Source organism: Astatotilapia calliptera, chromosome 23, assembly GCF_900246225.1.
Source record: "Astatotilapia calliptera chromosome 23, fAstCal1.2, whole genome shotgun sequence".
Lineage (NCBI taxonomy): Eukaryota > Metazoa > Chordata > Actinopteri > Cichliformes > Cichlidae > Astatotilapia > Astatotilapia calliptera.
The window spans coordinates 37,133,205-37,160,342 of NC_039323.1; the positions used below are offsets into that span (position 1 = coordinate 37,133,205).

General features: G+C 41.5%; 1 protein-coding gene across 4 annotated transcripts in view; it reads left to right on the forward strand.

The window, feature by feature from the left end:
• LOC113015675 (interleukin-1 receptor accessory protein-like 1-B) overlaps positions 1-27,138 on the forward strand; it is a 333,561-nt gene that overhangs the window by 297,292 nt on the left and 9,131 nt on the right. For all 4 annotated transcript variants that reach the window (XM_026157786.1, XM_026157785.1, XM_026157787.1 and 1 more), the window contains 2 exons: positions 12,506-12,651; positions 17,518-17,664. In XM_026157786.1, the coding sequence (XP_026013571.1) occupies positions 12,506-12,651; positions 17,518-17,664 (293 nt within the window). The remainder of the gene's footprint in view (positions 1-12,505; positions 12,652-17,517; positions 17,665-27,138) is intronic.

The window sequence follows — 27,138 nt, forward strand, 5'->3', positions numbered from 1 at the left end:
GACGATGCCATCTCTCATCTCCTCCACACATCACTCACTCACTTGGACACTAGAAGGGGGAATTATGTTAAAATGCTCTTCATAGACTACAGCTCTGCATTTAACACCATAATTCCCTCCACACTCACCACCAAGCTGGAGCATCTGGGACTCAGCTCATCTATGTGTCAGTGGATCTCCAACTTCCTAACTGGCAGACCACAGGCAGTAAGGATGGGCGGACATGTCTCAGCCTCCACCACTCTCAGCACTGGAGCCCCCCAGGGGTGTGTTCTGAGCCCCCTGCTGTACTCTTTGTACACATATGACTGTGTGGCCACTACCAGCTCCACCACCATCATCAAGTTTGCTGACGACACCGTCGTGGTGGGCCTGATCTCTGATAACAACGAGACGGCCTACCTGAAGGAGATTAGGAATCTGGAGAACTGGTGCCAGAGGAACAACCTCCTTCTAAACGTCAGTAAGACAAAGGAGCTGATAGTGGACTTCAGCACTAAGCAGGAGAGGAACTACCAGACCCCCGTCATCAACGAGTGCCCAGTGGAGAGAGTGGACAGCTTCAAATACCTCGGAGTTCACATCACGCAGGACCTGTCATGGTCCTGTCACATCAACACCGTGGTGAAAAAGGCCCGACAGCGTCTCTACCACCTCAGACGCTTGAGAGACTTCCAACTGCCCTCCAAGGTGCTCAGGAACTTTTACTCGTGCACCATAGAGAGCATCCTGGCGGGAAACATCTTAACCTGGTTCGGGAACAGCACCATGCAGGACAGACGAGCTCTACAGAGGGTTGTGCGGTCAGCTGAGCGCACCATCCGCTCCGAGCTCCCTGACCTGCACTCAATCTACAGCAGGCGGTGCTGGACCAAGGCCAGGAAGATCGTGAAGGACCTCAGCCACCCCAACAACGGACTGTTCTCTCTGTTGAGGTCAGGAAAGCGATTCCGCTCCCTGAAGACCAACACAGAGAGACTGAGGAGGAGCTTCTTCCCGCAGGCGATACGGTCTCTCAATCACACCACCACACAGTACTGACCCACACATATGGTTCTTACACACACACTGGACATTCTGGACATTGTTTTTGCACAACACTGGTCACTATATTCTTCATTTCCGGTTAATACTTGTACAGCTGCTGTTATTGTGTATATATTTATTTATATTTAGATTTCTTCATACATTCTTATATAGTTCTATATTGTGTATTGTGTATTTTGTTGTACAGTTATTTTATTTTCAACTTTAATTTATATATTTATCTTTATCTTATTCTTCCCAGTTAAATTTACCCTTCATTCTAATTTGTGTTGTACAGTTATTTCATTTTTAACCTTAATTTATATTTTATTCCTTCCTAGTTAAATTTACCCTTTTTAATTTTTCATATTTATTTCCTATCTTATTCATAGCCTTTTCCTTTTTTGTTCTCTTTAGGTCACGAGCAGTTGTCCAAGCATTTCACTACATATCGTACTGTGTATGACTGTGTACGTGACAAATAAAATTTGAATTTGAATTTGAATTAAACTAGAAATTCATTGAAAATCAGTGTCAACTGATTGACATTAAAACAAACAATGGAACATTATCATTGATGTATTGGCCTCCTTAGAGCGCAGACCTAAACATTATTAAAGAACTGTGGGATCATCTTAACAGAGAACAGAGCAAAAGGCAGCCAACGCTTTGAATGTCCTTCAAGAAGCCTGGAGAACTATTCCTGAAGACTGCTTAAAGAAAGCGAGTTTAGACTGTGATGAAGAATAAAGGTGGCCATACCAAATATTGACTTTCAAGCTTGTACAATTGTAATAAGTAGTGATTGCAGCAAGAAATGAGGGATTACTCAAGACAGTACTACACCGATTTTGTGAAGAGGATTATAAAACCTTAAAAAAAATCAAATATACATAGTAAATATGTTGAAAGAAGAAAAGAGCTCTTCTAAGTTAATGCACGCTGAGTATAATGTATTTGTGCTGTGACTGTGGTCACAGTCGAGTGTGGTTAAAAAAATTGCAGGCAAGAAGTAATTGTAGCTGTGAAGAGGAAATGCTTAATCCTTAAGAATGGGTTTCTTTGCTTTGCTGTCATCACAGGGGAATTCAGATAAGGGTAACAAGAAGACACAGTATAAATACACTGAATTCCCTTAGCTGTAATTCAATTACAGATTGAAAACTAGTGTCAAAAACATGGATTGATTTAATTAAATAAATGGTTTTGAATCAATAAAAGCGAAGAGATAGTTCACTCTTTTTATTTGTCAAACTTATATTTGTCGTTCTTGCTCGTGTCTGTATTGCAAAAACCACATAGCATCTGTGTTTGGTATCCTGCCCCGATGCACCCCTTTCACGGACCACACGTATGACTAGAAAAATTCTTGTTGTCGACAAATGCTATGTAAAGAAAAGGTTAACCATAAGCAGCGTGACAAGGCTGGGAGGAGAGTTAGCGGCCCAGTCAGTGACCTGGCATTTCGAGATGTCTCTATTAGCCTGCTAGCATGCTCCGTCCAGCTCTCAGCACCACTCTCTGTCGTGAAGGACACCGGGCCAATTAGAGCCTACAGGATTTAAGGGGACTGTGGAGGTGGAGGGGGGTTGGCAGGTGGCGACACTGCGTAGGTGGTATAATAAAGATGAGAAGATGGAATAGTGAGTGGCTCACCGCATGCAGTTAGAAACCTGCTTTCATACGATAGTCAAATGAGGTAACAAGGCAAGAAATCAAAACCGTGACCGGAAGGTGTGTGTGTGTGTGTGTGTGCAGGCTCAGACGTGAGGAGTATACACGCATTCAAGTTTTTAAAAACACATATTTTTGTTGTGTGCCACTGTGAGATGCTGTCTCCCTCTGAGCGTTATTATTTATTTCATTTTTTTTGTTCCCATTTGAGTTTGCACCACTTCAAACCCACTCGCTGACATCATTCCATGAGCTTTTAGCTTTGAAATGGAAATTAATCACACAGGAGTATTCCCTTAAGGGCCGCCTGTAATACATAAAATGGAGCTTTTGGCACAATGTTTCACCACTGAGATTCAGGGTTGATAAAAAAAAAAATTGTGGCTGCAGAACATGACTTCATGGATTTGTGAGAAGACGCAGCACAGATTGCAGACTTAAAGACCGTGCTGCCGAAGTTTGAAACCAGAAGAAGTTTCAGTCCCCCGGTGTAAGGGCATACAGCACCCTTTTGAGTAGCAGTTCAAGTGTAAAATTTCATTTCATTTTCTAACTATAATTAACTTTCTTGGATATATCATGGGAAATCAGGGTACTTACACCGTCCAGGGTCTCTGCTTATTAGTGCTGCAAACTCAGCACTGCTCAGTACCGTCTGAAAATAAAAGCCTAATAATACAAACCTTTGTTGAAGTGTATACAGTGCATATGTGATTTAGTACTTTAATATATGTAGAATTATTAAATTCTCCATATGAAGGTTGAACTAGTTGCTTAGAAAGACCCAAAGTATAGTATGTGTTAGCTTAGCAAAAGCTAAACAGATGTCTTAGCTTTGCTAAGTTAATCAGTGAGTATAGTCAGGGTATTTACAATGTAGAGTGGCACTTGGTGTGGTCTTCAGCTGCTGTAGCCCCTCTGCTACAAGGTTCAGCATGTTGTGCATTCAGAGATGCTCTTCTTCATGCCCTGGTTTTAAAGAGTGGTTTTTTGAGGTACTTTCAGTACCGATCAGTACATCAGTATCAGCTCAAAGCAGGCTGGTCATTCTCCTTTGACCTCTGGCATCAACACAGCAATATCACCCAGAGAACTGCTGCTCACTGGATATTTTCTGTTTTCCAGCCCATTCTCTGTAACCTTAGAGATTGTTGTGTTGTGTGGGAAAATCCCAGTAAAACAACCTCTGACACCAACCACCATGCCAGGTTAAAAGTCCCCTAAATCACCTTTCTCCTCCATTCTGATATTTCTTTTAAACTTCAGTACGTCATTATGACCATGTCCACATGCCTGATTTGATATATTTGCATTAACAAATAGTTAATTGACTTGTTTAATGGGGAATTTAGGGTTGGAACCACCAGCTTAGCTTAACAGAAAGACAAGAATCACACATAATAATAATGGATACTTTATTGATCCCCATGGGGAAATTACTTGTTTTTCTCTGCATTTGACCCATTCACTCAGTGAAGCAGTGGGCAGCCCACTAAGCAGGCGCCCGGGGAGCAGTGTGTAGGGACGGTACCTTGCTCAGGGGTACCTCAGGGTAGCCGTTAAGTGGATTCGAACCGCCGACCTTCCGATCATGGGGCGACCACTTTACCTACTGAGCTATCCCTGCCCATATGGTAGTTTACTTCTCCTGAGATAAGCTAGCCAAGTGCAGAAGAAATTATTTTCATCTAAGCACAATATAAAATTATTCCTTCCAAAAATACCCCATAAAACAGTACGGCAAAAACAAAATGATAGTTATTATAGTTATTATATGCTTGGTTCCCCGGCCAGATGTTGAGAGGAAGCGTGGAATTAAACATGTCTCTTGATTTACTGTAAAATCTGTTTCAACACCTGTGCACTTCTACCACCTACCAGTTGACCTTTACCTTGACAAACACAAATAATTCTCACCATGCTTGTCACTAAGCAACAGTATCGGTACAGCAGCCCTGATTTCCATCCGAAATTACTTCTCCAGCCTCTCTGGGAAATGTTCACGCGTTCAAAGAGAAAACAGGCAGACATATTCTCTCCAGTCTTTTCAGATACCAGGTAGGGTACATGGCTCGAGTTGTTTTAACTCTACTAGATATGCCGACGTCAGAAATCTTAGTTACAACTTTAAAACTGAACCATCTGGTCTTGTGTGGGCATGTCCTTTAGTGTTATGCACATTGTATGTGGATGGGGAAAGCTACATTGACAGAGAAGGGATGAAATGCAACAAATACACAAGGGTGGACTCAAACTTGCACAATCTACCAGCTGAGCTATCGGGGTGCCCTTAAACCAGTACATTGGTAGGGGATCCTTGGTATTCTGTAGGTTGCGTGGTGGTGGATCAGGTTTCTTCCAGCTTCTGGGGACTTTGGAGACCTTTTGGAGTCCTTGAGCCATTCCTGAACTCATAGTAGCTTCTTCTTGGGGGAGACCTTTCCCATCAATTTCGGGTATATTCTTAAAAAGTAACCTAATTTGTATCAAGGTTCTCAGATTTTGGTTAAATGAATTTTTAAACATCCATATGTACATTTTCAAGTGTGCACATCAATGTATATATTCCCAAATCTTGCTCTGCACATAAGAATATCCAGTCTCACAGCTGTGCAGAGTAGAAATAACAGTCCTTTGCCAACATTATTTGACAGTTTGAAAAGTGGAGCACTCCTACCGCTTACTGATGCAACAGCGCTGCACATGCATGCCAGCACAAATCGTATGCACATTGGATGATCTGTCATTGTATAAAATATTACATTTCAGATCAGCTCTGATCTACAGTAATTCAAATCAACCTTTCAGATATAGTGTTTCAGGCTAATATGTGATGTTTACTCATATTTGAGATGAATAATGATGCAATATTTTGCCTCCCAGCCACCGTGGTGTGGGCTTTCACTTCTGCTGTAGTTTTCCATCACATAGGCTACAGACCCTTGCCCTTGTTTTCAGGCAAACTCGATTTACCGAAGTGTACCTGAGTTAGAAAACAGTTTGTGGTTTTTGTGGGGGTTTTATTTTTACTCCAAACATTTTACATTGAAACTGATGTCAGGTCTTTGGTAGATTTAAGTCACAAAACACCAAGATGTTTTTTTGACCCCGAGATATGTGCCAGGGACCTGGCAGATGTATGTGTGGGTGTGTTCACACTTCACGGTTCCTGTTTTCCAGGAACTCACTTAGACCTCCACTTAAGACTTTCAGTAACAAGTATGATGGGTATGAGTGTTTTTTGTAAACAAAGATGAATTTTTTTCCTTTGCCGACGCCTTAAGTGTTTCAATCTGTGTCGAGTTACACATGGGTGCCGCCTCTTTAAAAAACCATCAGCATGGATCTATATCTCAGCCTTGTGATCCCCTGTCATATCTGCCCGACTGGCCTCTCAATGGAGAACGATGAGCTAACAGGCACTGTGAGAAAACCCTAAAAGAATTACCTTATATACTCACATAACCTTTACCCCAGGAGCTAACCTTTCTGCTATATTTGCTGGAGACCAGCATAAAAAGTAAAACTTCATTATTAGGTTTTATGAAGCTGCTATAAGTCCACGTAGCTGCAAAATGATTACTTCTAATAGTTCTTCTCTGTGCATGGTCAATAAAAGAAGTTTCACTGCAGAGTGATAATTTCTATGTGGGACACCAATTATTAGCAGCACTTTGTAAAGCTAATGTAAGATATTGCCATGGCAGCAGTGGGTGTATTATAGTTATTCTTTATCCTCCCAGCACTTCCCAGTCTGCTTTGTTTGGCTTGTTCATTGATCAACAAGAATTAGATGAGTTTTCATATTCAAATACCCTGCAGCAGGCAGCAGACAAATGCTCAAGTGGCACTCACACCTTTTTGTGCTATTAGCCCCATGCGTCATTAAACAGGGGCTAGAAATAGCTGTAATTTTGGTAACCTTAAAAAGATTATCTGCTCGTATATCATGCCTGTTTTTTCACAACAGCACAGCAGGACAGATTTTGCTTTTTTAACGAGCATTGTTTTCTTGTTGTTTTTTCGTTTGTAACAGTTGTTCCGAAACAGGCTTTATAAGTAGACATTGATCTTTATTTTCCAATGTTTTGTTTAGTACCTGTTTTATGCTAATTCTGGTTAACTGTGAAATGGACTGACTGGAGGTCAGGTATCCTGCTATGGAAAACACTCATTTTTTATGTTCTCAATCCATTTGAATGGTTTTTATCATCTGTAATCACTTCCATAGATATTACCAGTAGGCATTCTTTTTACCTACTAGCCCCTGCCATCTCACATCATCATATCATACCTCATGTAGCTGAGGTTGTGCCTTCTTGGAGAACAGAAATAATGGGAAATAATGTCTCTGCTCTGTCTGGTTACAGCTAGGCTTGGTGTATGTTTTGCTTTTTATCTTCTGTATATAGTGAGATGTGATAAAGAAACACCAAAAGAATGACAATAAAAACATTGATTTTCTTTATATTTATATTCATTGTGTAAGACAAAGTAATCAGTTATGGGCACAATTAGTGTCACATTCTAGTCACCCTAAAGTGTCACTGCAGTAAAAATTGTTTGGCAAAATGTATTTGCGAACAATAACGTACACATAGCGCAGTGTCTCCCATCCTTTTGGAGCCACGGCACGTTTCACATTAGAAAAAGCCCTGTGTACCAGACATAGTGGAATTTGCCTGACTTGTCCCAAGTATACCTTTTTTTGTCTTTCCTCTGACCACTGCTTATGCTAGGACCTTCATCTGGCTCGGAATTCTAGGACCAAGATCAGACTGAATACTTTTACTTTTTAAATATTTACCTATTACTATTGCGCGCTGCGTTGTCTCACTCGTAGCATGACTATGTAATTTCTTCTTCTGTTTTACTGGCAGTTGGCAACCCATTTAATTGGAGCAAGAAGTGGTACTGCCCTCTAGTGTAAGAGAATGTAATTGTTCTGCCTGTTTCTCACGCCGGTCGCTTAGAGCAGCGGTCCCCAACCCCCGAGCCGCGAGAGTTGAGGCTCAGGTATGAAATGTATGGTTTTCAGGGTTTTTATCGGTTTTCAGCATTATTTTGTTATCGTTTTTATCGTTTACTCGGTTTTCCTGGGTCTTTTCACGTGTGTTATGAATAAATCTTTTTTCGGTACCGGTACTAGTTTTATTTTGTTGTATTTATCCGCGATACCTTAAAGGCCGGTCCGTGAAAATAATGTCGGGCATAAACCGGTCCGTGGCGCAAAAAAGGTTGGGGACCGCTGGCTTAGAGTACCAATCAGGTGAAACTAGATAATCTTCTATGGCACACCTGATCATTTCTCACGGCACACCTATGTGCCGCAACACAGTGGTTGGGAAGCACTGACATAGCGTACATGTAACATATTAACAGCATACCAGTACATGTAACATAGGCGTAATGTCGCCATAAATTACTATGCCTGATATATCCAACTTGTAAATGTTCACTGACATTAACAGAACAGACATACACGCACTGCTTTTCAGTTGCTTTTTTATGTCTATCACATTGAAAATATGCTTGATGACTGATGAGCTGTAGAATTTTTTTAATTCAACAGTTCTTAAACTTTAGAATCAATTAAACTTGATATTTTGATATTTCTTCTACCATTTCACTTTCGTTTTATTTCTTCTCCACCAACAAAGTGCCTCATTTATAACCATTTTGATGCATTAACACCAAAGAAATATACCAATAAATAAATAAACTGTTTAGCACTGGTTTACTATTAAAGTGCTGGTGCTCAAAGTGGGAACCTGACTTTAGTGGAATTGGAGAGGAAGGAATTTACCAGTGCCTGGGAGAGGCAGCCTAGCCTTTGTCCACCATGATTATCTGACGGTATTATTATCTCATACTGTGCTCGTACAAACTTTTTGAAATATGAGTTGGTCCTCAAAAAGCTCAAACGCTCTTCACCAATACCGGCACCATGTCCATGGTGGAGGTGGAATTTTTCCACTGACATAGTGAGATAGTGAGATGTTACGAAATGACTCTAGTGATCCGTGGAAGTCTCCTATGAGGCCGTCATGTGAGACTGTTTCTCTTGGTGACTGATGTTAAACTTTAGGTTATTTTTATTTTTCACCCTTAAATATAGACCCACGCATTAATAGTGTTATTTTCTTTCACTTTCTGAAACTTTGAATTTTTCTGAGAAAAGCCACATGGTCTGATTTCTAAGCTGAAAAGGGATTTACCTCTTACCGGAGATTATTAAATAGGAGCCAGGCTCTTGTACAGAACAGCTTAGTTGGAAAAAGTGCTTACTTTGTTCAAATTTATGAGAATATACCTCGACACTTTGAGGGTTTTGGTGTCAACTCTTCTCATTGAAGCCACTTAGCTACAGTATGACACCATTCTTTCTCCTCTCTTAAACAAGGGAGACAATGATAATGAAGAGAAGGCTGTGAAAATCCATTTTATGCTAATGAGCACAATATCCTGCCAAGAGAAAAAGAAAATAAGCTTTCAAGTATCAGAGTGTTTCTCCAGTACACCAACTGTGATCAAATAGTCGAAGCAATGGATTCTACTCTTTGCACACGCTGTTTGTAATGTGGGAGAGTATATAGATTTCTAGAAAAGGGAGTACTTTGTAACAGAAACATCATCTCGCTAAACCTTCTGGCAAAATGTGTGTGATAGGTCGGTGCTGTAGTGCATCGTGACAGTCACACTATTATCCCCATACCAATGTGTCACAAGCAATCAACGTCAAGAGCCTCAGCGAGTCAACAGAGCAGTAATTTTCATGGGGGAAATGTGTCATGACTCATATGGTGTTTGCTTATCGGCAGTCACGGACGGGCAGCTCCTACCTTCTTGTAGTTTTGTTCCACTGATGCGCTAAAATGGTACCATCTAAAAAAGTTGCTAGCACATACTTTATGTCAGGAAAAAGTAGAGCTTGGAACTGAGCTGAGGTTGTGTCTATTGTAGATGCCTGGTCTTTAGAACTCGGGAAAAATAGTTGCAGATATGCACTGTATAGGTATAAAGTGCATAGTTTATCTCAGACAGTGTCTCAGAATTGCACTCTTCCCAGACAGAAGTAATTCCAAGGTCATGATTTATGGATTTTAAGATGCACACTGTAGACAGAATTCAGATTTACTTGGGGTGAACCTTTTGGTAAGATATTTTATTAAAGAGTCAATATTCTCTCTTATGACTTTTTGACTTTAATTTTGTTTTGTTTTTTTCTGATCTAGCGTTTGTATTTGGAGTCTGTGTTTTCAGAGCTGCAAACACTGGAATAAGAACACGTGTACCCTTTCAGCCCTGCACGTTCTGAGTCAGAATTCTTTCTGTTCCTTTTGTTTCATTGTCTCAAACAAACTTGTTAAAAGCTTTCAGACGCTACTTTTATGTACACCTCAGTAATGAGGCAGCTAGAATCCCTGCTCAAAAGCGTGTTTGAAGTTATGATGTTGCCAAATTTTACCAAACAATCTGTATCTTAGCTTCATTTTACCAACCAAAAGTCCAAAAGCTTTTGACAGCAAAGCATTAGCCGATCTCTCCTGATTAATTGATAGAATCTGTCCACCATCAGACATTTCATGTTCAACACTTGCCTTTGGCTCAAACAGCAAATCAGCCTTTCATCATCACGATGGCACCTCAAAAGTCCAATGCTGTCTTATGTGTTTGGGTCCAAAGCAGAGAGGAGAGACTTTGGAGTGAGTTAGCTCCAAAAGTCTACAATATCTGCCTCGCCGCACCAGGCAAACACTTTTTGCAGCAGTTCCTTAAAATGTAAGAAAAATGAAGGAAGCAGGCAATTATTCATGACACTGCCACTTGGCCAAAGCTGGAGTCTGACTGTACCATCTGCTGCATTAGAATTCAAGCGTCATCAGACCCGGCTAAGTTTTTCCAAATTGTAGGCTCAGTTTCCTGTTCTTAGTTGACTGGGAATGAGATTCAATTCAATTCAATTCAATTTTATTTATATAGCGCCAAATCACAACATAAGTCGCCTCAAGGCGCTTCATAGATACAGAGAAAAACCCAACAATCATATGACCCCCTATGAGCAAGCACTTTGGCAACAGTGGGAAGGAAAAACTCCCTTTTAACAGGAAGAAACCTCCGGCAGAACCAGGCTCAGGGAGGGGCGGTCATCTGCTGCGACCGGTTGGGGTGAGAGAAGGAAGACAGGATAAAAGACATGCTGTGGAAGAGAGACAGAGGTTAATAACAGATATGATTCAATGCAGAGAGGTCTATTAATACATAGTGGTCTTCTGCTGCTGTAGCCCATCTACATGAAAGCACAGAGATGCTCTTCTGCATATATTGGTTGTAATGCGTTGCTATTTGAGTTATTGAGCGTTCCCACCATCTTGAAGCAATCTGGTCTTGTTGAACTTTAACGGGCCGTCTTGACCATACCCACTCGATTAAATGCACTGAGTTGCTGCCCTGTGATTGGTTGGTTGGTTAGATATTTGCATGAGCGAGCAGTTTTTGTACATAACAAAGTGGCTTTATCACTGGTCTAGTAAAAAAGTTGTTAGTAAGCCTTGAAGTTCTTTATTCTTTTTAGCTTTAGACAGACAAAGTTATCAAAACAGTAATTACACAAGTTAGAAGCTGACTTTTAAGGACACTTGAACATTAGGCAGCTACGCAGTCAAGTGTTTTCCTGCTAACATGTAGGAGTCAAACAAACAATAAAGACAGGACTTAATCATTATTGAACTCTCCCAGCTTTTTTCTTTTCAACGTGCTGCTGTCATCCAATTCAAAATGCAATTATATTTAATAAAATCATGAATTATTTTAATTTGAATGAATATTTCAATTTAAATCTTTTAATGAAGTTGTGCATGTGAACGGGGATTTTGCTGTTGATTATTGCTGCTGTTCTTTGTCTGCTGGATGAAGCATGCTGAGGTTAGGTCTCTTAACAGCTAATCTTACTCGTTATACAAAGAACCACCATGAACCAGCCAACTACACAGCTGAGGTTACAGCAACAAATTAATAAAGTTGATGAAAACAAACCTCGAAGCCATACTTCATCCGCACATCTCTTCGCCAACATTTTCCCAGCGCATTTTTAACTTGTTATATTGTCTCCAAGAGACCAAGTAATTAAACAGTCCACATTTAAAGCTTCAATAACTGATGCTTTTGATCAGCTTGGGTCAGTGCAACATCTTATAACCCCATTGCAATACCAGTTTATGCATCTAGCATAGAGCAATGCTGCTAGTTGGGTTCTAGGACACTGCGTTGCTTCTGTTTTGGTCTGTACCACATCCTGCAGCAAAATACTCCAATAACACACTATTTTATGCCATTTTATTGCAGGCCAGAAAGAGCATAGCGGGTTTATTATTGCTTTTACAGAAGTAATGACTAAAGTGGAGTTGATAAGAGTGTTGAGAGTGAACCGAAATATTAAAGATATGGCCAATAAAAGCCAAAACAGGGAGTTATCTACATTTACTCAATAAAGCACCTAAATAAACTAACCAATTACTTTGACTGCTTTATAATCAAACCCTGCGTTTAGATGTTTTTTGTGGGAATAATTCAAGGACATTAAACAAATAGCGTCCTGCTCAGGTAATAAAGTGTCTGGTCTTCAGCAGAAGTCCCCATTAGCTAGCTTTTTGGGTCATTAAACTAATGACTATATTAACATTTGTTTACCTGGCCCCCGCCCTGCTCTGTTACTCACTGCGAAGCACGCTACCAGCCTAAGGAGATTCATTTTCACCAACTTGCACATGCTTATTGTTCATTTGCTCTTTGCTCCCCCCTGTAGGACAATCCGGGAGCACCTGGGAGAGCAGGAGGTTTCGATCTCTCTGACCATCGAGTCTCTGGAGGAGGCCGACCTGGGCAACTACTCCTGCTACGTGGAGAATGGCAACGGGCGGCGACAGGCCAACGTCCAACTCGTCAAGAAAGGTGAGCCAAGCTCACAGATTCACGTGCAAGCTGGAAAAAGACAAATCGGTATTTAAATCAGGAAGTGCATTTCAACATAAATCTAGCAGATGAATAGAGTAGCCTTTATATTTAATAATAGGATGTTACAGCTTTCCAGGACAAAAGCACCATTTAATACCACAGGCCTCCACTCTGACAGTGGAGAGAATCTCCTGCAGCAGTTCACCAAGTAATAAGAAGAACTACTGGCGGGATCCTGGGAGTTGACCAGTTGTTTCCTGCCTCGGGCGGGGAAAGAAAATAGGACAGTTTGGTGGATTGTGCATAAAGCCTATTCATCCACCTCAGCCTGAGGAAGCATTAGTTTGCGTGGGGGAGAGAGAGAAAGAGAAATTACTTACTGAGAGAGGCAGCCTTCGGTGTTGTGATGCCAGACAAGCTGTTTGAGTGTCTGGCAGTGACCTCTCCCAACACACAAATCCTCCTTTGATCGCTGAACTCTCACTCATTTTCTCATCTTTCATCACTGGCGACTGTCTCCTCCGTCCCTTCCCCACTTCCAGGGTTTTTATCCAAGCAAACTTTTTTTTAAATTTCCCTATGATTTCGCCTCACTGAGGATCGACTGTTTGAAAGTTGATTCCATGATGATTTTTTTAGAGAGATGCACATCTTCAGTGTGGTTATGTAAGTCTTTTTTTTTTCATATTTTTTTATTAGGCAAGGCCAGAGGAAGCGAGGGGGGGAGGTGTCTTTGCATCCTTAAAGTTGTCAGCATTGAATACATTAACATAGTAAGATATTTCTCTTCTCTTTTAAGCCTACTGCTTTGGATCCAGCTTTGATGCCAGCCCAGTTCCCCTCCATTTGCTATATTAAAGGGGCTTATGCTGCAAAGTCGAATCTCAGAATAAACAGGGGAAGATTAGCCCTGTCCTCTCACAGGATAGCGAGACCACGTGAAATTGACTCAATTCAGTGTTGTTTGGGGTTTTGTGCTGCGTCCGTAGAGCGCAGGTTCCATGCAGGACTAGTTAGTGATAACACTGCTTTTCTAAAATGTGTCTCCTCACTTGTGTCGTGGAGCTGAAAACAGCACTCGGAATGACTTTACTCTTTCCCCTCGTTGTAGATAATCATGGCGTATCAGTCAGAATATGCATAGCATGAAGTCTTAGCATCCTTTTTTCCACTTCTTCTTCTTGCTATCGAGAAGTTGGAATTCTCCCAGCACTAACAACACCAGCAGCACTGACAGTAAATTGCTCCCAGCACTGGAAGTTCAGCGTAGATTCTCCATTTGTGAACGCGAAGAGCAGCAGGTTCAGGTTTCCAAATTTTATTTTACTACTGAATGAGTGCTTCGCCTTTTCATCATCCCTCTTTTCATCCACATCCCTAGACGATGAGAGATGCAGAAATGGGGGCAAGAGAACGAGATGATGAATTGCCCGATGCCATGTGGCTCCATCAAATCCAGCCTTCTAGTCGTCAGGAGCTAATTTGTCTTAATCTGTCCCTCTGCAGCGCTGCTACAATATGGATGCCAGGCAGAGAAGAATTGGCCTCCTCTGCTGTAATCTCTGCTGCTTGAGAAGCAGCTGGCTCGTTATTCTGTCCAGATATCTGAGCGGAGAAGCGGTGAGCGCTACGGCAGGACGGCAGAGTGAGAGGGTGGCGGGGGAAAGGACGGTAAAGAAGAAGCGAGGGATCCGGGTTCTCGTGGTGCTTGTTAGCTGAGGCACCTCTCTCAGAGAAAACTAAGTCGGGATGATACTTGGTGGCCAAAGTGACAGAAACTGAGGCAAAGCGAGAAAGTCTGAGGCTCAGTGGGGTAAAGCTGTGTTTATGCTTCCCTACGTTTGTTTTGAGTATTTTTTTTTTCCCGTTCGCGCATATGTTCGTCCGTGAGTTTGGCTGAAGGTCGACGCGGGACAGGCGTGATGAAGCGGCACGCGCCGTGCTCGTTAGCTCTCCAGAACATCATCCTTCATCACGCGAGCTGTCAGCCTGATGGCCGCTGCAGTGGGACGGGCATCGCGCAGTCCAGCGGGGTTAAACGTGCGTCCGTGATGGATGGTGATGCACACGAGGCCTCTCTGTCCGTGTTTATGTGTATGCGCAGCTTTGCAGTCAGTCCAGGTTTTTTACTGTTGTCCATTAGTCAGCCAATGAAGGGTGACCACCCAGATTTTGTGAGGCGTAGCCAAAAAGGAAACTGCAAAAGATGGACAGAAAACACTGTAACAAAGAAAAAGCCTTGAAAATGAGACAAGAGCACGAAAAGACAAAGCAAACGACCTGAATTTCAAGGCAACTTACTAGACCATGCAGCCTAATGGTTGAGTCCATTGTCCAGTAGTGTGACATATCACCTTCAATTTGCCCGAGGCAAACTCTGACTGAATAATGTCATTGTATGGACCTTTTTTAAGATACCATGAGTAGATAAACACTCTGTGCAATAGTTTTAAGGCTCATTTATTTACCCCCAAGGAGCCAGACTTCAGCAGTAGTTCTCCAGGCTTTCAGAAGCTCTTTCATTGTTTTTCTTTGAACATTAGCTGCTTTTTTCTTTGTAGTGCAGTCCTTGTACCTGACCATTTTTAGTTAGCTGAGCCACTTAGCACTGACATATAAGTCAAGGGATGAGCCGTGTTGTCTACACATGACAGACAATTTGCAAAGATCCAATTTTAAATAGTGTTTTTTATTTGTACTGGCATAAAATTGCATTTTTGCACCAACAGAGTGATTCCGAAAGAGTTATTTGTAGAAAACGTGCCATATCTCAACACGGTGTGCAGTGTGTCCTTAAAAAGTTTGAGGAAATTTGACAAGTAGAGGATAAAAGTGGCAGGCCTTAAAAACTACCTACAGCAAATACACAATGTCTGAGTCAAGTCAGGTTCTTAAGAAACAGGACAAAAATTCCAGTAAAGACCTGACACAGGACATGAGAGATGTATCTGACCCTTTAGTTGAGTCAAGTTTGCTGAAGCCTCAAAAATGGAAGTGTGGCTGTGAAGAAGGCATTTTTATGGAACGGAAACAGTGAAAAAGACTGAGGTATGCCATATTGCACAAGAACTGGACTGAAACAAGTGGAAACAAGTCTGATGAAGTGATGAAATGAAAAGTCTATGAGGAGGTACAACAGCGAGTGTCCATAGTCATCTGTGAAACACAGTGGAGGCTATGTCATGGTTTGAGGAGCACTTTAAACAGTGGTGTTGGAGATTCTATAAAAACTGATGGAGTCTGATTTTGGTTCACCATGAAATACCATCTGGAAATCATCCGATTGGTAACATCTTCATTTTTCAGCATGACCATAATACCAATTATGGATTGGCCTCCCCAGAGCTCGAACCTCAACATTACTGAAGCAGTGTGGGATCATCTTGTCAGAGAACAGAAGAAAAGGCAGCCAACATCCAAAGAAGAGCCCTGAATGTCCTTTAACAAGCCTGGAGAACTATTCCTGAAGATTAACTAAAGAAATGACGAGAAAGCTGCCTATGAATGTTCAGGCTGTGATAAAGAATAAACGGGTCATACCAAATATTCACTTTCAAGCTTGTTAGAATTGTATAACAAGTGTTTTTGCCTGTGTTTCCATGCATGTTCGTTCACATCACAGTAAATCACTGCACATATTTCTCATTTTCTTGGCAAAATATGAAGAAATGAGGCGTGACTCAAGACTTTTGCACATCACTGTAAAACTGAATTATCACCAGTGAAGTTCCTAGAATTTAGCGTCCGCTGATCCTTCATGTTTTCATGAGATAATGGCGGGCTGCAGTGATGACAGATGGCAGGAAGCGCAGGCTGCTTCGATCTGTTTGTGTGCCGGGCAGTTCAGCTAACAGCCAGGAGCTTCACCTCTCAGCAGCCGCTCTCATGTAACTGATCTTCATAAGCGCGGTGCTCAGATCTGTCACATGCTATTGTTGCACTAGTTGCCTCAGTGTGAGTTTTCTTTTTTTTATTATTGTTATCCAGTCAAGCCAGGAGGCGTTTAATGACAGGTATAGAACTGGCTGTACTTTCATTCCGCTTTGAGTTATGTGTCATCTGGATCCGGTCCAGCCACAATAAGCGACACGCAAAAGATGGAGAGGAAAAGCGAGAAAAAGTGACACAAACACACGCTGAATGAATGCAGCCACGGGAGACTCATAAAGCCTTTTTTGCAAACAAATGTGGAGGTGCAACAAAGCCATTTCATTAATAATAAATAGCTTTTTTTTAACCATCGTGACCGCGTCACGCATTACTTCTTGATTGATTATTTACTGCTGTTCCGTTACTGGATACAAACCTGCTCCAGTGCACCACAGTGTAAAAGAAAAGAAATACAAGGGAATTAGAAAAGCAAAGGACTAAGAATTTGTGATAAAATAAAGGTAGTCTTGCAGAGTCAAATGTCTGCAGTAAAAAAGATTTTTTTTTTTGTTTTTTTTTAAGGGAAACAAAACCTCGAAATGACTATTGTGATTACAAAATCCTCAAATCTTAAAAACCTGTTTAACTTTTTTCTGAAAATTTCAAAAAGCTTGAAATCAGCCACAGATTATAAAAGGAGGAGGATGGTTAATTGATGGTTGGAAACAAGTCGGTCTAAGCAGTCGCTTTCTGGAGAAATAAGGGAAATTGATTGCACCGCGGATCAATTTGCAAAGGAGGGAAGGCATGAAAAATGCTAATGAGAAGCACCCATGTTATCCACATTTACTGGAAATCAGAGAAATTTTTCAGCTTGCAGGGTGTGATTTTTGGCACTTTTTGGAAGACTGGATATCCTGCTTGTTTTTTCCTCTCACTCCTCTCTGTTTTTTACCCCCCATCCCTACTCCACCCTATGTTTTGGCTTACTAGCGGAGCTGATGTACACTGTGGAGCTTGCCGGAGGTCTGGGAGCCATCCTGATGCTGCTCATCTGCCTCGTGACGCTGTACAAGTGCTACCGGATCGAGCTCATGCTCTTCTACAGGAACCACTTCGGCAGCGAGGATATAGATGGAGGTAAGATGTTGTTATTCATTTTAATAATATTTGGCGACGAGTCCTTTCCCTCAGTGTGAATCAAATCTCCAGACCTGAACCGATATCACCTAAGAAAACACCGGAGCCATTTTTCATATCTTAAAGCTGCACGTGGCACAGTTTTATGTAAATGTATGCATCTTTTCTAAGTATAAATAACACAGAGAGGAGCAAACGATAGTTTCTCATTCACAAATCTTTTCAATCCATATGCAGTAGACTGTCCCCGAAACAGCATCACCATCCTTGATGTGGCTCCTTTTCTTGTCGTCTTTGTTAACAAAAAAAAAAGGTTCACGCTGAGAGTGCTGTTTCCTTATATAACAAAGCACAACCTCTGGGTAACGGAGACTGGATTGTTCAAACAGTTTTCACTGGTTGCGTTTCAGAGCCTCCAACAGGCAAAGCTGCACAGTTTAGCTTTAAAGGGGACAGTGCGGCCTTGATCACTTAAGCGCTGCGAGCGCGGCGGCAGCAGCTGCTGCTGATGTGCTTTCTATTTTAGGGGACATTTAGTCACTGTGTGTATTTTTTTCCCATTATTATTCTGTTGCAGATGGGGTAACTAACACCCACTCACCCAGTAATGTGAACGCTTGTAGTTCACATATGCTGCTTTCACCATGTTACCCAACATGTCACTGTCACTTTATTCAGAGCTGCTTATCTTGTAAACTTTTTTTTTGGTTATACTGAAGCAGCTGCTGTTTTGTGGGATTATACGGCATCGATCTATTCACAGTTCTCAACGGCTCACAAGAGTAAAATATAGAACAATAACCACTTTGTCACGAGGAATAAACAGCAGTTGATTGCACTGAATTTTTTCACCAATCACAAGTAGTTGCTGCTCAACCTCTGGGCGCCCACTTTCAACATTTAAACATTAAATGTAGACATTTTTGTGTTTCATAAAGCATATTAGCTCAGGTTGAACTTTTCATTTCATGACACTCCAGATGTTTTCAGTTGGTGAAAAGTCTGGACTGCAGACAGCCCATTTAAATCGTTGGAGTCTACTCTTATGCCATCACTGACGCAGGCTTTCAAACTGAGCGTCGATGGTTCCTCTCTTCTTTAGTCTGAAAGATGTGGCGTCCATGTTTATCACAAAGACCTTCAAATTATGAATCATCTGATCAAAGAACAGTTTTCCACTTTGCCTCATTCCATTTTGAACAAGCTTCAGCTAAGAGAAGATGCTGTTATTTCTGGATTATGCTCATATGGGATTCCTGAGTCAATGCAGTGATTTCCACTGCTTTCATTGTAGTGCAGACTGACGGCTCAAAGATCACTGGCATCCAAAACAGATTTTTAGCCTTGTCTCTTGCACACAAAGATTTGTCCAGATTCTCTGAATTATTTGATTACATTATGATCTGTAGATGATGAGATATTCAAAGTCTTTGCATTGGGTTTTGTAAATGTCAGAAAAGGCAATGGAGTAAGGAACCTGACAAACTGACAACATCTAAGGAAAGCACACAGATAAATATATACAGAGATGTCACAATCATACAATAATGAAACTGAAAGAACAAAGTCAGAAAGTAAAAACCACAGCAAGCCAAACAAAGAAAATAAATACATGTCAAAATAAAGCAGCAAGAGGCCAGTTCTAGATCAGAAAATGAAGTCAATGAAAAGTGCAATTCCTTATGCGGCCACTTGAGGCCGCCTCTAAAATTAGTCAGTCCTCACAAACGCCCATATTAAAATGCTCAACAAAGAAACTGTTTTGGTTCTATAGCAATTAAGAAGTTAAGTAGCTTTTCTTTCCAAGCTCCTTAGAATACCATGACCCTGATGACTGAGAACTTACACGCTTATAGCAAATTAATACATTTTTTAACAGCTAACTATAAGCTGGCTATAAACAGGCTAAATGTTCATTGAATCAACATTTGTGAACTATGTTAAGCCTCAAAGTTGAGCTTTACTAGGAGGGTGGTCACACCTAATTTAAGTCAATGAATTAAACCTCTCATACATCTTTATGACTTTTCTCCCTTTTGAAGCATTTTAAACTCAGTTAAGTGCCAAACAGTAGCTTACTAACCTAGCATTAGCATTAGCCAATGACATCCCGGCTAGCTTCAGAAATCCAATTCAATTCAACTATATTAATATTGAAGTGTCAAATCATAACAACAGTTATCTCAAGGTGCTTTATATTGTAAGGTAAAGACCCAACATGGGGTTGAACAAAATGCTAAAATCCAAATTTGAAAACCAGTGGAGAAAGTCATGGTGGCTGTATCTATTTAAAAGCTAGGTTTTGTTTTCCTGACATTCACAAAGGGATGACATGGAAGCCACAGGCAGAAGGTTAGAGTACAATAGAAACCGAGAGAAACTGCAAAGATCACAACAGCCTCTCTAACTGCAGCCACAGTAGCTTCAGTCACAATAGAGAAGTCCATTACCTTTTGATTTTCTGGTGACAACAGTCTTATTTAACCGTCTAAAAGTTTATCAGACACACAGCAGCTTAAACGCAACAGGATTTTGCAGCCTGATTCTCACAACAGCAGCAATTTGTTCTTTCAGTAGATGACCAAGTGGGAAAAATAAACTTAGGCCACGTTTATTTTTTAATGCAATGCATTTTAGTCAGTTAGCATTTCAGCCCAAGTGCAAATTGTTGCCGCAGTTTGATGATATTAGCACAACATGCATTTTTTTAATTTCTAAGGCAATAGAGTCTTGTGATTTCTGATGTCCATTTCTATTCCTCATGAATGCAAACCACATGTGAGAAAGCGTGTGAGCTAAAGGGTAATATATTCAGCCGCACATTCGCCATAAAGCGAATCAAAACACATCGCCCGGCGTGCCAGACAAAAACATAAACTCTGAGGCCCCATTACCAATAGTACACAGGGAAAAAAACAGGAAAAAAATCAGGCCTGGTAGATGAGTCTTGGCTTGAGAATGCATCAAACTGAGACAAGGAGCAAGTTTTAATTTGATTCCCCTGTAATGAGTCTCTGAAGTACCAGCCCGGCAATGAATTCAGGGAGAATGAGATTACTTCAGAGAGGCTGAGGGACTGCACGCGGTGGAAACAGAGTCAGCAAGAGACAGAGTTATGTGCGGTAAAGGTAAAAAAAGGAGGGATTCTGTAGCCCGCTGCTCTCCTCGTACCCTCCCGGCTCTGCTAAACTGTGATGGTTGCTACATCAGACGTTTCAATGAAAGCCATTACCTCTGGCTATGTCAGGCTTCCGGCCATGGATCTTTGCCGTAATGGATGGCCCAGAGGCGTTTGTGTTGGGGGGAGAAAAAAGCAAAAAACAAAAAAGAAAGGGTGGCGGGAGGGGAAAAAAAGGCGCGCCTTGAACTTAATGCCAAACAGCAATTGTCTCGTTTAATTGCGCCACCTGAGTGAATGCTGGGAGAGAGAAACAGATTTTCAATTTGCTCTTCACTAGAAGGGGATCAGGTTCAATAAGACACAGCACTCTGCCTCTGGAGCTCTCAGGAGACCCCCCTCACCCCACCCCCGATACTTCCCAGCACGCCGCGGTCTATTAGATCTCTTCACCGCCACCTCTTGGCATTCAATCGCATCTGCATCTAACAAGGCGCGTACGTAAAATAGGGGGTAAGGCATTAAACGGGCTGGAAATGAAGAAAAACAGTCAGAAGGTGGTTAACCGAGATCTCATCACTATGGTAACTGCTGCACTGACAGGGCGATATAGCTGCACTTTTCATCAATAAAGCGCTTAAGCCAGTGTCTCCAATGCACAGATAAATATTTATATATCTATTTTATGTTTCCCCCGGCGTAGCTGCACACGCTGCCAAGAACTTGTATGTGTTTCTCGGCGGCCACTCGAAGCACTAATTGAACGCCTGGCTCCCTCTTCTGCCAGATGCAAAATTGTAAGCTTTACGCAACAATAGGAGGGACCGTCGGCTATTTGTCAGCGGCGCAATTTAGTTAAAGACCACTCGCTTGTCACATTGTGTGGGTGTCAGTGGAATCAATAATAGGCTTCATGATGACAACAGCCGAGCGGGCTTGACAAAGAGGTGGGAGCTCATCAACACTCTGCCATAAATACCAATGTCAGCGTTGTCAGCGTGCCGCAGAATTATGAGTCTCCGTCTGCGTTCGGCGCGGTTTGGCGTTGCTGAATATCAGGGGTTTTTCCACAGGGGGCTGTAATGCATCCTGTTTGAAGTAGTGTGTCTAACAGAGGTCAGCATTAAGTAGCTCATCTGTGATGACAAAGTCAAGTAGAAATGAGAGAGCTTTGTAATAAATACTCTATGTATGAGGAGTTTGTGTTAAGAAATGGCAGTTTGTAATGCTTAAACAGTTACTATTGTTTCCTTCTTCTCAAAGAGGGAAATTGCGAGAAACTAAGAACAAACAGAACAGTCGGTAAGAGGATTTCCCCTTTGGCCTTCAAGGTGTCAATACTGATCCTCTGATTCAAAAGGAGCCCGTTAGGATGTTCGGGCATCTGTTTAGGATGCTTTGTGGGTCAGAAGGTGAGTTGGCTGCACCCCTCTCCCCTTCTCCACTCTGACGGAAGGCACTAAATATGAGGAAAGGGGGTGAAATGAGGATTTAAGGATGCACAAACCCATAAAATGGCTGGCTGGGTTAGAGGTGGAGGCCGTGGCAGGGGAGGAGGAGGTCTGGCCAGCTTCTGCTAAGACTGTAGCTCCTGTGAGCTGAAGTGGAAGAATGGATGGATTCATTTATTATTGCAATGTTAGATCTCCAACTATGAGACTTTTTTCATTACGTTTTTCTTTTCAAATAGAAAAATTTCCTGTGATTTTCAAATGACCCATAGTTCCCATTGTGGCAGTAAAGTTACGTACAGCTGTTGGTTGTAATTTGTTGATTTGACTTAAAACTTCAGATTTTTCTTTATTCAATAAACAGAAAAAAAATACATCTGACAGAGAGAGAGAGTTAATGCCAGCAGATGGCCAACAGTTAATTATCAAATGTAAGAGTTTCTCTGATTAGAGGCTTTTTTTTTGTGTGTCCACCGTTGTACATACATACATATATTGTACTGACTCACCTTATTATCTGAATGAGAGCAGACTCTGTACACTCTTAAGAAAAGGGAAGATTTCATAGGACCTATTATTCAGTACCTTGTAGAAGAGGCTTCATCATCAATTACTTGAGGTAATCATTTTCTGAATGACTGTATCAGTCTCTTATGCACAGCTCTCTTAAGGTCTCCCCACAGCATTTTAATTAAGTTGAGGTCTGGACTTCAGCTGGCCCATTGCAATGCCTTGATTTTTTTCTTTTATTCTATTTCCAGCCGTTCTGTTGTACATTTGCTCATCGGCCAAAACTTAGTGATACAAAAAGAACAAACTTTAGCTGTCAGATAGATGTCCACACATTTGACTCTAGAATACTTTGGTATTCAGAGGAGTTCAGGGTCGACTGCAAGGTGCCCAGGTCCTGTGACTGCAAAACAAGCCCAAATCATCACCCCACCACCACCGTGCTTCACAGTTAGTGTGAGATGTTTGTGCTGCATTTGGTTTTTATCAAACATTGTGCTGTGCATCATGGCCAAACATCTCTACTTTGGTCTCTTAAGTCCAAAGGAGATCAGATTGTTCAGATGCTGTTGTGAACTTTAACATACAAAATGCTAACCGAGACCATCAGAGTCTGAGATGTAGCTCTTGGGGTTTTTTTGCAGTGTGTTAGGGTTACATGGTCTCGTCACTGTGGAACGTCCACTCCTGGGAAGATTGTGACATTGTGTTAACACACACCCACACACTCCAAACCAGCAAACTACCAAAACTTTTATAGAGGCGCTCACAAGTGTTGACGCTTCTATTCATCAACTGCATTTGATTAGCAGGACTCCATAGAGTCTATTGAAACTCTATTTTTTATGTGACTACATGATAAAATGTGTGAGTATGATCAAGACCCAGAATATGGCAATGCATGCAAGCCAAACACCAAGGGCAAAGGCATATTTTTGAGAAAAATTGAATTGCAGTATTTCAGTGAATACTGAATTATGAAAAACAAAGCATTACTTAAAAACAAAGAGTCATCTTCTCATTAGCAGTCCAGGCCATGTGTCTCCTCAAGCACAGAGTTAAGTGTGTGTGTGTTACGTTCCAATCTACTCTCCATTAAATGTAATGGAGCCAAAAGATATCCCAGAGATTACGCCTCCAACTCTCTTGGCACTCTCCATGGCGAGTTCAAGAGTTCACTGTGAGCCCCCGTGCCCGTACGCACCCCCCCGACTCCACGCACACAGAGAGCACACGTGCCGAAGTTAGTCAGCATGTGGGACAAGGAAGCAAAGACTCGGATGCGTTTTTTTGTTTGTTTGTTTGATGATATATATTTTAAAAATATGTTGCACACCTCAGATGAACAGCACTAGCCTCCTATAAGCGAGCTATCGAAACGCAAGCGAACAGGGGATCAGTGCACCTCCTAGATTCACCCCGTGCTTTCGTCCTTCCCCTGCTTTCTCTTTCTCACAACAGATGCATGAATCATCTCCACTAAAATAGCCCTTGATCTGCCTACACAGCTTTCATTTAAAAGCTACTAGAGAAAAACAAGCAGATTTATGTCTCTGTGAAGCAGAACATAAACCTCAGAGTTAGTTATACTGAGTGATTATGAGGTTACATTTCAATTATTTTTACATGTCCCTGACGCTGTGAAATGAATTGCATGTTATAAAAAAACAAAAAAAACAAGTTGGATTAATTACGAGGCGTCACCTAAGAGTTGTGCGCGCCAGCCCAAATATCGAGATTACCCGCTGGGATGCAAGTGAATCTTGTTGACAGTCTCTCAGTCCAGAGAGAAGCAGGAGTGTGGGATGGAGAGGATATTAAAGGATAAAAAAATGTGATGCTCTGCTGAGAACTGATCCCAAACTGCCTCCTCTTGAACCCTCTCGTTCTCTGCTCCTGTCTTCTCCAACACACTAAACATCATCGCCACATGGCTGCTACGCTGCAGGTGGCCACTATAAAGCAGAGGGAGCCGAGTCATAATTAAGACAGGAACTCGCAGTTCCAAAAACTCTGAGCCGCAGCGTGAACGCAGCCTTTGAGGTAAACTCATTAGAGATGCAAGCAGAGTGTCCCAGTTATGGTGCTTTCCTCCTATTGTGGTGCGGATGTGATGCTTTTTAGTGAATAAAAAAGCATATAGAATCTGATGATTTTATTTTCATAAGCCCAAAAATATGGCGTGCACTGGAGCTGATCTTTATCAGAGTAAACACCAAAGGTCACAAAAGTTCACCAGTCAAAACTTGTTGGGGGTCAGATGGTTTCTATTTTATACCCAGAGGATTTAAGAGAGGTGGAGTTGGGATAATATGAAGCGCACATAGGTGCTCAGACACCAGTACCTTGTGAATAGTTCAAAGGAACCCCGACTATTATGACAAGTTACTCTAAATATGTTACAAATGATCTCCACTACATAAAAACATGCTTGAGGAGTTTTCCGTTATTCATTAATTCATTTTTGGAGCCGTGGGAGCGGCCATGTTTTTGTGCACACAATGTATTCTGGGACGATGACGTGTATTGGTTGTCGGCAGTATAGGCGCTTTTGTTCAGCTAACCCGTTTTGTTTTCTATAGTGTAGCAGCCGTATTAATTAACTTGCCTATTAGTGACCTGGTTATGACTTGGTAGACCAGCACTATACTGGTCATGGAGACTAACAAGGGCTGCCCAAAGAACATCTGGATTAAGACATATGGCTTCAAAGTTTTGGTACATTGTGTTGCATGGAATATCTGTAAAAATAACGATATTGTAATTTCACTGTATAATAAAAATTAGAATTCTATTAATGTTTTTATCATGCTGTTATGTGATACTATGGATAGCTGCTGCCATAAAATTGAGCTCTTTACAACAAAAGCTCTCAGTAGCCGCATAGACACCAGTAGTTTTCCCCCACTCTCGCGTCCTCGTGTGACCGATTGTTTTCATCTTCATGTAAACTAAGTACTGGAAAGGTTGAACAGAAGCCATTTCCAGTGCGTCGCTAACTGTGAACTCAATGCGATGCAACCGTATGACGTCACTACCCAGAGTGCATTGAGAAGAAAATAACAATGGCGGCCTACTGGTAAATCGCTTTTATATAAAATGTGCTTAAAAGGAAAACATTTGGCATATTTTAACACCACATATATATTATTGAAAGCACAGTGCATATTTTAGCGCAAACATGTCTAAAAAGCCGGGGTTCCTTTTAAATAAACCAAATATCCCAAACCCAACTTTAAAGTTTTACCCTGTGTCAAACAGTCATTTGGCATCATTTATTTCTGCTCTAAAGTTGGTCATTTTAATACGCGAGTCTATGAGGAGTGGTGCATTTTTGCACCCTCAAGTGGTCATTAGAGGAACTGCATTCTCTGATGTTTTCTCTTACGTTTTCGTCCCCAAAGGCTGTGGATAAAATGAGAAGGACTTTACTCCGACCTGCACAAAAACATTTAATTTCTACATTTGAACTGTGAAATTGTCTATTATAGATATAAATCTATTATAAAATGTTGGGAAGGAGACAGAGCGTGGTCTGTCTTGCACAAAACTCGGGTCGCTGAAGTTCTTCCGTACTAAACAGGCTTTCATTTCCACGTGTAGCACAGTGGGAGTGGAAGCAAAAAAGATTATTGTCAAACCATTGCCACAAAGTTGCAAATATCAGTGTATCTCGGCTATGATTAAGTTCACCAGCTCAAACCGGCTCATGTGTTTTTGCTAACTGCAAAGTACATAAAAAGCTATTATGTTTTCATACTTAATGGTTAAAAACCTGTTGACCTCTTTTGAAATGACTGATCAGGTTCAGAGTAAAAAAGTGGCTGACATGTCCTTCATTCTCCTGACTCACCGTACAGTACTGCTCCTGTTTAAGAAGATTAAGCGTTAAGTCTTTCCTCCTCTCAGTCCTTTCAAATCCGTCATCAATCAGAGCTTTCATGTAGGTGATGGATCCGTGCCATGTGCCGGCCTAGCAGGCCGCGTCGGGCATTTAGCTCAGGCTGGAGTCTAATTTGTTTTGCCTGCAGTGGGCAAAGTAGCTATCAAGGCAACATTATTCGTCAGTGGGGACGGAGCAGTAATGAAAAGCACTCAGATGGGCAGAGGTGCCCAGAGGTCAGTGTAATGGAGGCGTCCTGTCTCGGTGAAGTCTCTCAGTGAATGAATAGCTCCCCTGCATACCAGTGTGAAAATAGATTTTGAGCATCTGGGGGTATAACAGCGCATAATTTTGCTGACCACAGTAGGAAACATTATGTTGAAATCATAAAATGTATACACATTTAATTGAAGCAAAGTGGTTTTGGGAGCTTTTTATTGCAAGTATTCATTGTGCTGAGACCAAGGCTTCATTTTTCTGTCTCTGCTTCTGCTTGATTGCAGGTTTTATTA